Source organism: Centropristis striata, chromosome 19 (assembly GCF_030273125.1).
Source record: "Centropristis striata isolate RG_2023a ecotype Rhode Island chromosome 19, C.striata_1.0, whole genome shotgun sequence".
Taxonomy (NCBI): domain Eukaryota; kingdom Metazoa; phylum Chordata; class Actinopteri; order Perciformes; family Serranidae; genus Centropristis; species Centropristis striata.
This window is the reverse complement of record NC_081535.1, coordinates 20,523,667-20,537,742: the sequence shown is the minus strand read 5'-3', so window position 1 is coordinate 20,537,742 and position 14,076 is coordinate 20,523,667. Positions and strand designations below refer to the sequence as shown.

Sequence of the window (14,076 nt, the reverse complement as noted above, 5' to 3'; positions counted from 1 at the left end):
TTAAGAATATTTTGCAGATCATATACAGTCACATTAAATATGCAAACCTTGGATTTACTGTGAAAGAACACCTCTCCTCATCTTGAGAAGCTTACCCTCTTTGTCACATCTAAGAAGACGAGCTGACCAGAACCTCAACTGACAAATTACACCTGCAAGACTGACAAGTAACCACAAGGTGTCTCCACGGAGATGACTTTGGTGATCACATCTGTAGGTTTCTGATTAGAGCTGTGAAGAAGTAGAGTCGTATTTATGGACAGACATTTACTGGCTCTTAATTCTCAAATATTCACCTGATAAATATGAAATAAACTTAACATACCTGATGAAACAGTAATGTACTGCTTGAGAGTTTAGTTAACTTCTTGTGTACTAAAATGGGGAAACTACTGTATGTATAAAACTTTAAATCCACAGAATTCTTTAATTTCTAAACACATATGGAGAGAACAGCAGGCACGCACACACACACACACACACACACACACACAAACACACACACATACACACACACACACACACACACACGTGCGCGCACGCACACACACACACACACACACACACACACACACACAAATGCACACCAAGTGTCATTGTCATTGGTACTAACTGTTAATTCCTAGCAGACCTCTCTGGGGAGTCATGGTAACTGTTCACCAGCCGTCCTTTCTTTAATAATCACTCACTGGAAAAAGTAAATCCAGTATTTGTTCTGCCTGTACTTTTGGGTTTGCATAAAATAAATAATGATGTATGCAGTTATTTTGGATATTCCTTGAAATACAATAAGCTGTGCTTTGGGGCATGATTTGAGATGCTTTAGTGGTGTTTGGTCATCCATCATTGTCACTGAGCAGCTCACACATCACAACCAGACAAGCTCATTGTTATTCATAACGTGTCTCATTCTCAGTCCTCCTGGTCATGATATACAGTAAAGGGCTGGTGTTCAAAATCAAGAAAGAAATAAAAAAATCAGAGAAGTTGTTGAGTAAAATCAGTAAAACATTCAATTGAATTTCAATTCAGTAGGCTGAAAAACAACTTTATAGTAATGTCATGTAGATCTCAACCAGCAACATTATATCATGAATAGATACTTTGATTCAGGCTTTTAATGCCATGTAATAACTTTAATAACCATAACTGTCTTCAGATAATGTTCCCATGAATACTGAAGCAGTGCAAATCTCAGTCTTTGGAGGCAGATGACAGTGAATGTCCTCACTTTTTCTTAATCCTACCAAATGTTCAGTCTCATTTGTCTTTCCAACCCTTGAATGGCTTCCAAAATGGAACAGTTAATATGACAAAATGTATCTCCAACTAATAAATAAGAGCCTAAAACTACCTATCAGGTTACAATAATCCAATATTATAGGGGAAAGGAATTACACAGTGAACACACTGAGACGAAAAGACATATGCATAGTTGTGTGACTTAACCTTAACATAAATCAAAAGAACAATTAAATCAAGAAAAAGACAAGAAATGTGATTTGTGAGAGCAAATAAGACACAGAACAGTGTGTCTATACTTTGTGTCTAATGTTAGTTTAGTTGGCCTACAATGTAGCGTAATAAGTTACTTATCATTTATAAATAATGTACATGGGATAAAGTTCACCTACTGAGATGCCATCTTATGGCTCCCTCAGCTCTGATTTCTGTTATAAACCATGTTAACAGTAAGACAACACTGTGACTGCAAGATTCATGCAATTTCACTAGCATTGACACAATAACTTACTTTCTCTAGTTATGTTGTAATCACCAAGGTAAGACGACTACTAAGTAAGAATTTATTTTAGTAAGCTATGCAAACAAGATTTTTGGGTCTTTGTAATGCTTGGGTGTGGCACATTTTTATGAGCCTCATTGTGTCACCACAGGATCACATTCCCATGAAACTCTTTATAAATTATAAATGCATTTAGTGCTTAGTGAGATGTGTAACTCTGTGTCTGTAACTCCCAGACATTTTAAAAGTTTTAATCTAATTTTGCATGTCTTAGACCAGCGATCAACTGACCAAATATGGCCCACCAAAGCTTCCAGCCTGGCCTGCAGAATAAAAGCCTAATAAATGTAAAAAATAAAAAAAATGTGAGGAAGAAAAAAATGCATACTGGTATTTAGCATCTGGTATTTCACAGTTTTTAACTACTCTGGGTACTGCCCCCTTGACGGAAATCTAGGAGAATTTTCTTGTTAAGTATCTAGGTATTATAATGGATTTACCATGTTTTTTAGGAGTCAATGATGTAGACAAAATAAACAGCAAGAATTTAGTAAGAAAGTGAAAATATCAAACAATGATAGAAGCATAAGTACATTATATTTTTTTAATTTGAAAGTCCGGCACCCACGAGGCCGATTAGAAAAAGTCTGGTCCTTTCACAACTGTAGCTGATGACCCCTGTCTTAGGCAAAGGTCATTTACCAGTCGGACCAATGTAAAACACAACTGAATATTTGGTCCATATATGGCTCTACTGCTGAGTACACAGTTCCCATAGTGAATGAACCACTTCTTTCTCTGTAAATAATTAATGTTACATTTGTTACATTTAATCACGTTTGTTACTGAGATCCTGATGATTTATTTTGTCACCACGCTACAGTTTTGCCTTACTTTTGTTTCTCCTAAATCATCAAATGCATGTATAATGTACAAAACAGCAATATATCTAAATATCTTCAAGCAACAAACAAGATCAATCCACGAAAAGTTGATAATCACACCTCGATTTAGGAGTTTCCGAGACGCATTTGAAGGCATCATACTACGTCGCCTACGCTTCGACGAATCGCGCAGGAGCCGCGGCGCCTCCCACTCTCCGTGCGGAGCAGAGACGCACACAGCGGAGTCCGGTCCATCTCTGCTCCCAGACAGCTAACCCCGCAGCAAGGCCACTGCGGGAAGATGGCGACGGAAAAGCAGAAACATGAAGGAAGAGTTAAAATTGGACACTACATTCTCGGAGACACACTCGGAGTGGGCACATTTGGAAAGGTTAAAGGTACGTCTGACGGCTCTTTACGTCTGTGCATCCTGCCGACTGAAAGATGGTGGCTTAGCTTATTTAGCCTAGCATGCTAACTTAACTTAGCATGCTAGGAAAGCTAACTTGTCGCAACGCCAGGAGAGGTAACACACTTGTTGTCCTTAGCACAACTTCTTTATGACAAACGTGACGTTTTTGGAGAGCTATAGCGGCAGTTCCCAACGACAAGTACACAATGCAAGTTTTTCTGACATTAGCTTGTATTTAGCCACATTTTATTTCAGTTCGCGGCGGTTGCGTTGCGAGCTAGCCAGAAAGCCACAAGTCGCTTGTCAAGACAGACACCGGGAAGTAAAGCTTCTTGACTGCTGTTAGTGCTAGCTGGGTGCATATTAATGAGAGTCATGTAGTTATACCGATCCCTGTCCTTTCTTTTTAATCTCCTTTTGCATATAATTTAAGAAAGTTATTCTGCTTGGCAATGTATTTAATCTGAACTCTGCCCTCCTTATGAGTTATAGTTGCCTTTTCATAGACGAGACAGTAATGCTTTTGGATGTGTGGGGAGGGAGTTAGGCAAACCCGGCCGATTCTACGCCCAGTGTTGTCAGTCCGGAGGGCGGTGCGATTAGTCAATATATAGCTTTACTTGTATCAACACCTTTTAATGCAAAATGTAGCATCTATTGCAGGTGACTACATGCATTTGAGCATGAAATCTTAAAAGTGCAGTGTAAAAATGCACAAAATGACTTATTTCAATTAATGTTGGTCTGCTGTTCTTGCACTGAAAAAAAAGAAATAACAGTTAGTGGTTATATATATATTTGCTTCAGACCTTTTGTATTCCTTTTTATACGTTTATACATGCATTTGAGCATGAAATATGTTAAGTTACTGCACAGTAAACATTTAAAATTGCAGTTTCATCATATCTGGTTAAGCGCACGGTCCTATATGTGGCCCAGTGGTAGTGTCGATGAATAATTGTGGCCCCCTCCAGCATTTAAGTTGGCCATCCCTGATCTATTGGATTTGAAAATGTATGTGCTCAAATTTTCCTCTCAGACGTGCCCCTATTATCGACTGATGTGATAGTTAAAAGGGTGAAACCTCTCTTGCAGACGGCTTTCTGTTTCACAGTGTAGTGCATTTTGTCTCCTCGGGACACATGATTCAGCTCTAATATAACCAGATGAAGTGAACCAAACCTGGCCCTCTCTAAATGAACAGTCGGAAGAACCACATACTTTGTGGACTGTTTACAGTCAGTTAATTTCCAGTGAGTCATCTCTCTGCACTGTTGTTGATGTAAGGAAAAAGACCAGTCTTTTGCTCTGATTATGGTCTTGATTACCGGAGACTTGGTTAATCGTTCACTACCACTACAACTGGTAAATCAATAGCAGCTGTTTACTAACTCCTGCAAGTAAGTGTGCCAGCTTTGTACCACCCATTGAGTTTTTACTCAGTATGGTAATTTGTTGATATGTTTCGGATCTGTTTTCTCCTCCTGTTACCACTGTTGCAGAACATTGTTTTCGTGTGTAGCATTGGTCATTTTCACTTAAACTGAAGTTGGGTTTCGATAAATTTCTTTTGGGAGGTTGGGAATCCCCTTTAAAAGCCACTGACATCCTCAGAGTGAAAACTAGCTGCTTGTATGTTTTTTTTAAAGAAAAAAGTTAATGGTCTTCAGAGTGTTGTGGTTACAGTCACATGGTTATATCAGTTTTTGCAGATGCACTTTTAGCATTTACCAACACTTCATGGCATTTTTCTACACTTGAAGCTGCTGTAATCAATATTATTTAATGACAATATATTAAATAATTGTGATGTACCCACAGAGAGATATAACTCATCTGCACAGCATATTTTAGCATCATTTAATGCATTGTTTTGGTTTCCTGCCCCCATTTTATTGTTTTGGTTCATTGTCTGGGTCCCTTAGCATCATTTCCAGATACAGCAAGCACTAAAGGACAAACAGACAAAGTTGGCAACTAGCTTAGTAATTGAATACCTTAGTAGTTAGATATTTCCCTCAGGAAATGGTGGAGACCAGACCAGGGTTAAATGGAGGGTAATTATTTGACTTGCATTCATCAGGTGGCTAGAAACTTGAATCTAAATTAAAGCTAATCTTGTTATGTGTCTTCTAGATGTGTAAATAAGCAACTGTTTCCAAACACATTTGCCATATCAACTTTATATTGTGATAATATGATAATATTGTGTAACAGCTTGGGTCCGTGGTCTGCAAATGGCCTAAAAATAAGTTAATACAGGTTTGTTTAAAAAGAAAAACCCTTTATTTGTTCTTTAAAAGTTGGCATTTTGAAGATACAAAGCTTTCACCTCTAAGCAAAACTGGTTTTGCATTATTTCATAACATTTTTCTCTTAAGTGTGGTATGTTGTAATTGCTATTACTCATATGTGCTCATTTTATTTAATCCTGCAGTGGGCCAACATGAGCTGACCAAGCACCAAGTGGCCGTGAAAATCTTGAACAGGCAGAAGATCCGCAGTTTGGATGTGGTGGGAAAGATCCGCAGGGAGATCCAGAACCTCAAGCTTTTCAGGCATCCTCACATAATTAAACTGTAAGTCCTAGATTACATCCTGCTCGCTGCTTCGTAATCCCCCTGTCGCCACATTAATGCCACCCAGTGAGCTATTTTCAGGCTTTAATGGTGTGTTTTAGAATACATCCATGTGGGATGATATCTGTCTGACCCAGTCTCTTTTCTCTTCAGCCTGTGGCTCAGTCTGCTTTATTGCCTGTTTTGGTTATCCTCCCTGTTGACCTTTCATTTTAATAGAAAAAGTGCTTCATCACCATCTTTCATCTAGCTTTGTTGTGTGATCTCCTCTCCTTCAATTCAGTATTCACTAAAGGTGTATCAACAGAAGTCGTGGGTCTGTATTGTGTAATTGTAATACAGAAGAAAAGAAATGTCACCTCCATTTCATATTTGTGAATTTGCCAAGCAAACCCAATCTATCCTGTCTTAAATAGTTTATGCAACTGCTGATAACATCTGCAAGTGTTGATAGATACATGACTGTGTGCTTTCGAATGAGTCATTGTTTACCCTCACATGTCTGAACTGACTGTGACAATAATATGAGGCCATCTCAGTACGCTGTTAGTGCTTTAATGCACACATGCGTCAAGCAGTGACGTTTATTCTACAAAGCTGAAGTAAATACTCCATTTGGCAACATAAAAATCCCATGGTGGCACACTGTTGCTGGAAGAGTCACTGATCTAAAAATAAATTTGCAGAGGCACTTCCTACCTGGTATGTGGATGTCCACAACAAGCAGCAAGGGCTGAAGGCCAAACTTACAGGTCATTAAAATGACCATGAGGTGTGGCTAATTGCCTGAAATACCCACTCCATGTCATACATGCACAAGAATGTAAACTCTGTTTTGTGTGTGTGTGTGTGTGTGTGTGTGTGTGTGTGTGTGTGTGTGTGTGTGTGTGTGTGTGTGTGTGTGTGTGAGCGAGCGAGCAGTAGAGATCCCATCTTTGACAGGATGCACAAACACTGGGGCAGAGTGCATAGCACTGCCTGTCTAGTCTGAATAGTGTCAAGTGAGGACTAATGGAGCAGTTTAACCCAATACAGCTTCAGTTACAGAATGTTTGTTGCAATTGTGACATATGCAGTTAGTCATCATCTGCTGAAACTTTGGTCATTTTAATTTTGAAATGCATTCGTCCCTGTAGTCTGTACCACAATAATTATTGGATTTACCCTTAGACAAGAATGGCAATTTTGTGATGGTGGATTAAAGAAAAAGTTTTACTGTCAACACTTTATCTTTTGTTTGCTACTGTTTATAGCATTTTAAAACTGCATTCAAACTTGGACTCAGTTGTCCTGTTGGCTTGTTCTGCTGCTTGATGTTGAATATGACAGTAAGAGGGAGAAATGTGGCTCATGTGTGAAGTTTATTTCAGTTTTTCTGATGAGGGTCAAGCACAAGATGGTGCAAAAAAGCACAGGTTCATAAATTATTTCTCTATCAAATGGGGTATTTCCGTAACAGCAAGGCATTGAATACCAGGATATTAAGTTTAAGTTAAACTGTTGCTCTGTCATTTTACTGGAAATGGAGCACACACACATGCCATGGGCCTAGACAGCTAGTTTGGTGAGGCACAGAATACAAAATGATTTCCCCTGGCCACTTTTGATGTTGTTGGAGATTAAGCACACTTCCCTGTTTTTTCTTTGTATTAATGATAAAATATTCAGGCCAAACTGTCTGTATTTTAGCAGTGTTCTGTTTGCTTTTTGCTGATGATGCACATGATTTCAACTTTGTCTTGGTGTTTGCAGGTATCAGGTTATTAGCACCCCAACAGATATATTCATGGTGATGGAATATGTCTCGGGAGGTGAGCTGTTCGACTACATCTGCAAAAATGGAAAGGTAATATACTTGAAAATTGTTATAGTTTCTTATAATGATATCCACCCTTCATTCTTTCCATCTTGTCATGTGTAGCATATGTTATATATTTTATCATCAGCGAGAAGAGCAGAACACAAAAGCGCATTATGTACTTCTCGATGTTATTGCCAGTCTTTGGTGCAGATACAGCAACCTGTGAACCAAAAACAGCGGCTGAAAAAGATATCAAAACACAGCATGAAGTGCTGCTTAGTCAGCTGTGATGTGCTAACTGAGTCAGAGTGAAGATCACACCTAATGTACAATTTCTGCTTTGACAGTTGGATGAAAAGGAGAGTCGTCGACTGTTCCAGCAGATTATTTCAGCAGTAGACTACTGCCACAGACACATGGTGGTGCACCGAGACCTTAAGCCTGAAAATGTGCTGCTTGACGCACACATGAATGCCAAGATTGCAGACTTCGGTAAGTGTGTCTCAATCCTAACTTGGGTCTTTACGGGTGATGCTTTTTAATGTTGCAATTATGGACTTTGTTATGTTGTGTTAGGGATGCAGCAATCAAATATGCTGGAATGCTATTGGGGCTTATAATTACCTTTTTATAACTGTAAAATTCTGTGCAGGATTATCAAACATGATGTCAGATGGAGAGTTCCTGCGAACAAGCTGCGGTTCTCCAAACTATGCTGCTCCTGAGGTCATCTCAGGAAGGTATGGTTTTCTTATTAGAAGTTGATATTGACTATGTTTGCATGCACAAAATATTCCACTTGTTGCCCTTATTCCAAAAAAGTCTCAAAAAAAGCTCTTTACATGGCTAATGAAAATTATGATTTCTCTAATATTTCTGTTGCATGCAGTCAATGGCGCATAATTTAAGCATTCCCCCATTATGTTGCTATAAGATGTTGCAGAATTAACAAAATGTTTACTTTCTCCTCCTCAGGTTATATGCTGGTCCAGAGGTAGACATCTGGAGCAGTGGGGTCATCCTCTATGCCTTGTTGTGTGGGACGCTTCCCTTTGATGATGACCACGTGCCAACTCTCTTTAAGAAGATCTGTGACGGGATCTTTTTCACACCGCAGTATCTGAACCCTTCAGTAATAAGCCTCCTTAAACACATGCTACAGGTGGACCCCATGAAAAGAGCCACCATCAAAGAGATTCGGTGAGCCTGACGAATTTAATTACAAAGTAAACCATGTAGTTTTCTTTTCTAGATTATAATATGTAAAGCTAATGTTATTATCATTGATGCATTAATTGTCTGCGGGTCGTTTACTACAAAAATAATTTCTCTTCCTGCAGGGAGGATGATTGGTTCAAAGAGGGCCTACCCAAGTACTTGTTCCCTGAGGACCCCTCCTACAGCAACAACATGATTGACGACGAGGCCCTGAAGGAGGTATGTGAGAAGTTTGAGTGCACAGAGGAGGAGGTCCTGTCCTGCATATACAGTCGAAACCATCAGGACCCATTGGCCGTTGCCTACCATCTCATCATTGACAATCGTCGGATCATGAGTGAAGCCAAGGATTTCTACCTGGCATCCAGCCCTCCCGACTCTTTCCTAGATGACCAGCACCTGACCTCATCAGGAGCAGCTGTGGCCGCCATGATCAAGCCCCACCCTGAGCGGGTACCCTTCCTCCTGGCGGAGACTCCTCCCAGGCCTCGCCACACACTGGATGAACTGAACCCCCAGAAGTCCAAGCACCAGGGTGTTAGAAGGGCCAAGTGGCACCTGGGTATCCGGAGTCAGAGTAGACCCAACGATATCATGTCAGAAGTGTGTCGTGCCATGAAACAGCTGGATTACGAGTGGAAGGTAAGGAAGATGATGCTTCATTTGTTGTAGTTGAAATGCAGTAAAATTAAATGGGGTCACAAGGCAATTGAAATTGAAATTATGTTGTTTAACTGTAAATAACAAATATGAAAGTACATTTAAAAAGGTTGTGCCATACAGTCATTATATCTTTACAACTTTTTCAGGTGGTGAATCCTTATTATCTACGTGTGAGAAGGAAGAATCCGATCACTGGGATGCAAACCAAGATGAGCCTTCAACTCTACCAGGTGGACAGTAGAACCTACCTCCTTGACTTCCGTAGCATAGACGGTAAGTTTTTACTACACCTTTCTGTATCATTTACCTTTACTAAAATGAGTAAAAATTTATTGATTTCTTACTTACAAAGGAAACCAAAGCCTTGGTGTTAAAAAAGTTGTTCAAACTGTTCAATAAACCTGAAATGTAAAAGATAGTTAAAATGGAAACAGTTTGTTTCACAGTGTTTCATTTTAACCAGTCTCTCACCAGTGGAGTTACTTCTGCAGGAAGTTATGGTCAAACAAGCTGTCATATTTCACAGCGTTTGTAGTAGATGTAAACTAACACACAAAAAGCGCTTCTGGGTAGCTTGTTGGTGAATGAGGCCCATTGACAAGACATTCTGTTATGGCCTGAATTCACTGCCCTATATCTAGGTAGTGTTTCCCAAGAATGTCCTGTAGTATGCTGTCTCAGTGCAGACTTTATAAATGATTGACTCAGGGTTGAGGGCTTGGGCTTCAGTCACAGTCTATGTAGGTGTGCAGCGGTACCTCAAAGGCAAATATAAGATAAGAGTGTTGTTATGAGCTGGAATAGCAAAGGCATGCTGTGTAAAGGGCATGAGACTACATTTTGGCTGCTGTATGCTACAGCAGTCAGCTACAGTCAATGTAGTCAGTGTTAGTACTTTTGTATTTCTTGTGAATATTGCTTGTCATTTTATCGATGCTTCTTTCCATATTTGCCATACATACACTTTGCTGCTGTAAGGCCGGAAATGTCCCTGTGGGACTTCTTAAGAAATCTTTATGTTTTATGTTTGAGTGCAGTTGTAACTGATAGTTTTAAGGAATGGAAGGCTGATTTGAATTTGACATTAAAATCAGAAGGTGATTGCTCAGGCTGAGAGATGTATAAAGCCTCCCAAACGCCCGCAACCACACACAAAGCCATTTGTAACTAATGTTACTGTCTGTAGCAGGATCTGTATAGAAGCTATAATTTTAATAACTTTTTGGGAATTTTTTGGAGTATTCAGTGTCTTTTGATTTTATTTTATTTTTTAAGACTTTTCAAGACCTTTGATATCTTGTGTTCTTTGTTATTCAGATGATATGTTGGAGACGAAATCTGGAACTGCTACCCCTCTCCGATCTGGATCTGTGGGCAACTACCGCACCACTATTAAGAACGATGTAGAAGGAGCAGACGCTCCAGCTATGTCTAGCACTGTGCACCCCACCAAGGCCCAAGAAGGCTCCTTAGCTTCATCGTTGACCTCATCCATCGACTCGACGGGAGGGGGGGACACCATGACTGTCCCTCGACCAGGAAGCCACACCATCGAGTTCTTTGAGATGTGCGCAAATCTTATTAAACTACTTGCACGATAACTTGCAAAACAATCTCTAGCCTTTTTTTCCTCTCCGAGTGTCTTTATAGCAATAAGCATGCAAACGATTCATGGCTCAATTCATCCAGGCGGAGGATGAAGTGATTGTTCCATGGCACTGACGCAGGTTAGTGTTCCCAAAGTGGAAGGGATGTATACTGAGCTGGCAGGGAACATAAGGGGTTATTTGGAAAGATGAAAGACGAGCTATTTAATAGCTAGAACAGAACAGCATTTTGGAGGGGTTTTACAATTTCCTGATCAATTTAATCGCAAATGTCCACATCCCACCTATACATATAAATGCAAGTGATTACACTGAATTTTCTGTACTGTAGCCAGTGAGCACTGCTTTCCAGTACAGAGAACAAGATCAAGTTTTTACCTGCAGAGAAGCAAGCCACACAGTGAGGGTTGGGTGTTGGGGTGGTTGTCGTATAGGATGCAGGAAGCACTTTTGCACAAGTTTCTTTTTTTTCCTGCTGCTCTTGTTTTTCTCTCAGTGGGGATCAAAGAGGTGGTGCAGATGTATCGGAGCGCTGCACTGGCTATAACAAGGGTTGTCATACCCATCACATTTATTGGACTCTGAAGAAGTGCAATGCCCCCTGTATTTCTGTCTTGTGTCAGGGACAAAAGAATGCTTCATCAGATTTATGTTTGCTTTTTTGTGAATCTGAGTTGTCAAGAGACTAAATTTTCATGGTTTTGTCCTTGTTGTAAAAATTTGTTTGAATTTGTCTGTCCCCTACATTTTTATATATAAAGACGTGAATATATTTATCAGTGGACGGAGTGGTGGTATATTGGAAATAGATTTTTTTTTCCTTTATTGCATCAAGATCTATTGCTGGATGGTATATATTTTCCTTTTTTACAGTCTGGTTTTTAAATCAATATCACAGCTTTGTTTCCTTCAATCACCATTATTCTGATACTTGATTGTCTTTCCAGATAAATATAGCCTGCTTTTACCATTTAAGGGGTATTTTGCCATGACAGTCGAAATCTAGAAATATATCATTTTCAGTGTCTCATATTAAAACGACAAGCTGATTTTTGACTTTTTTTGTTGTATTTTCTCTATTTCTTGTTTTTTTAGATTAATAATTAGGATTTGATTATGAGTACTGAGTGAAATGCCTTTTGCCTACATCCAATATGTAAATGCCAATCCATCACAAGTGTATAGGCCTCAAGGCTCAATTTGAAAATGAGTAGTAGCAATTACATGCAGTGCATGGACAATGTCTATTGGCAGGTGAAAACATCCAGAATATTGTCATTTTTTGTATTTGTTTTAGTTTTTATTGCCCACACATTCCCTTCAAGGTGGACCTTAAAAGGTTTACATGTGTTTAAACCTGGAATAAACTTGTGAGCTTGGAATTGTTAAGTCCTGCTGGTTAGATTGCAATTCTGATGGAAGAAAAAATATCGCACAAGCATAAAGATCATAAATGTGTGGGTGATTTATATTTGATAAAAAAAATGTCAGACATTACCGTATACTTGCAAGCTCATAAAGTCTTAGATGTGTCTTTAATCACAAGTATGATGCGTCTCCTCCCATTTCCTGTCCACAGTCTTAAAGTTTTAAGCGGTGTCTGTTGTTTGGCTGCCTTATCATTATCAGTACTGTGCTGGTCAGAATTATTGCCACCTTTTGCAATTTTAAGGGTGAAGTCCAAATATTATTTTGTCAGTGTTGTTCATTCACAATTGCTGTTAGTTAAAAATTCACTTATTATTTTAAGTGTTTGCATTACAAAAAAGAAAAGAAAATTCTGCCTGCAAAGGGTAAAATAAAACTGATTGTTGTTGCCAAAATATTTGTAGACCTCAGTAACTGCTACCACCTCTTAATCATGGCGATAGGAAAAAACAAAGCAAACTTGAACAGTAAACTGGTTTCCTCATTTCACCGTCATTTTTGTCTTAAGTCAATTAAACTGGGTTTTAAAGAACTGCATGTTCCTGTTGTACTTTCAGACACTTAAAAAAGATTTATTTTACTTGTGTTAAGAGGTGTTAGCAATTGCTCAAGGCTCTGTTCCAGTGTTGAGCTCTCCACAGCTTTAAAAATCTAAAATATCTCATTTGTATAAACAATATTACATTACAGAGGTATAATTTAACAAAAATTGCCAAGAGTGACAATAATTGTGATCATCTTGTTTGTGTTTCTGCCCTGCGGGGCAGGTTTGGACTGAAATATTTAGTTGATATTTGACCTTTTATGTCTCAGTTTTAAACTAGAGTTTATGAAATATAGTGATCATGGTAAAGAAACACACTATGGTCTTGGTATGATATTGTAAAACTAAACAATTTTAGTTTTATAGGGCAGTTGCAAGTTTTGATTACAAAACTTTTCATGGGTTTTGTAGGAAAGATGAATGTGTGAAGCCGTGACCTTTTTTGACAGTTTATGAAGTCGTGTCCTAGTGGGCTGTCAGTAGATACATTCTGTCAGTCGGACTGTTTGGACTGCTTCAAAGAAATATTGTTCTATTTTTGTTTGGTGTGTAAAGGGACCCTACCAGATTGACCAGTGTAAATCTGAATGAAAAGTGTTGAAATCATTTGTATACACACCTGCCTAATAAACTGCTAAATTGCACAAAACAATTCTGCTGAAGTTTCTCTGCATGTTTTCTGTATTTTGACAGCTTTGTTGAACCATTAAGTCACATTAACATGAAACAGTACTAATTTCACATTAGAGTAATGAAATAAACAGTGCTCAGGATATGAACTGCTACTTTCACTCAGCATCAGAAATTAAGAAGGGCAAAGTGCAGTAATGCCCCATGTATATATTTATTTATTTACCAGTTTAGGCCAGTATCCTAAACCCACATTACGCTATTGTTTTCTTTTCATTCAATTCCTATTTTAGTCTCTTAATCCCAATCAGCTGTTACATATAAATGCACTGATAACAGCAATATTGTGCTTTTTATTTACTCATGATGGCACAAGGCTTTGATTGTAGCGTGCATTTTAATGTGTGGTCATTTCACATTAAAAAAACAGCAACTTTATGCACAAATATTTTTCTCTTTTTATAAGTGCCCTCAAAATTTTGAAAATGCACAGATCTTTTAGATAGATTTGCATCACTTTCACTGCAAACAAGGAATGTCCAGCTGCAAGGAGAGCATGTTAAATA

General features: G+C 38.7%; 1 protein-coding gene across 1 annotated transcript; it reads left to right on the top strand.

Moving 5' to 3' along the window:
* The first annotated feature begins 2,852 nt into the window (after nucleotides 1-2,852).
* Nucleotides 2,853-13,532, top strand: prkaa1 (protein kinase, AMP-activated, alpha 1 catalytic subunit). The gene is made up of 9 exons (XM_059358026.1): nucleotides 2,853-3,026; nucleotides 5,478-5,619; nucleotides 7,372-7,465; nucleotides 7,768-7,912; nucleotides 8,073-8,160; nucleotides 8,396-8,620; nucleotides 8,761-9,280; nucleotides 9,448-9,574; nucleotides 10,619-13,532. The coding sequence occupies exons 1-9, from the start codon at nucleotides 2,930-2,932 to the stop codon at nucleotides 10,900-10,902; spliced, it is 1,722 nt and encodes a 573-aa protein (XP_059214009.1). The 5' UTR covers nucleotides 2,853-2,929; the 3' UTR covers nucleotides 10,903-13,532.
* Nucleotides 13,533-14,076: the final 544 nt, after the last annotated feature.

Coding starts and splice junctions, on each gene's coding strand:
- prkaa1 (XM_059358026.1), top strand. CDS start 2,930: ATGGCGACGGAAAAGCAGAAACATGAAGGAAGAGTTAAAATTGGACAC. Junction 5,620..7,371: donor CATCCTCACATAATTAAACT/GTAAGTCCTAGA, acceptor TGGTGTTTGCAG/GTATCAGGTTATTAGCACCC. Junction 7,913..8,072: donor TGCCAAGATTGCAGACTTCG/GTAAGTGTGTCT, acceptor AATTCTGTGCAG/GATTATCAAACATGATGTCA.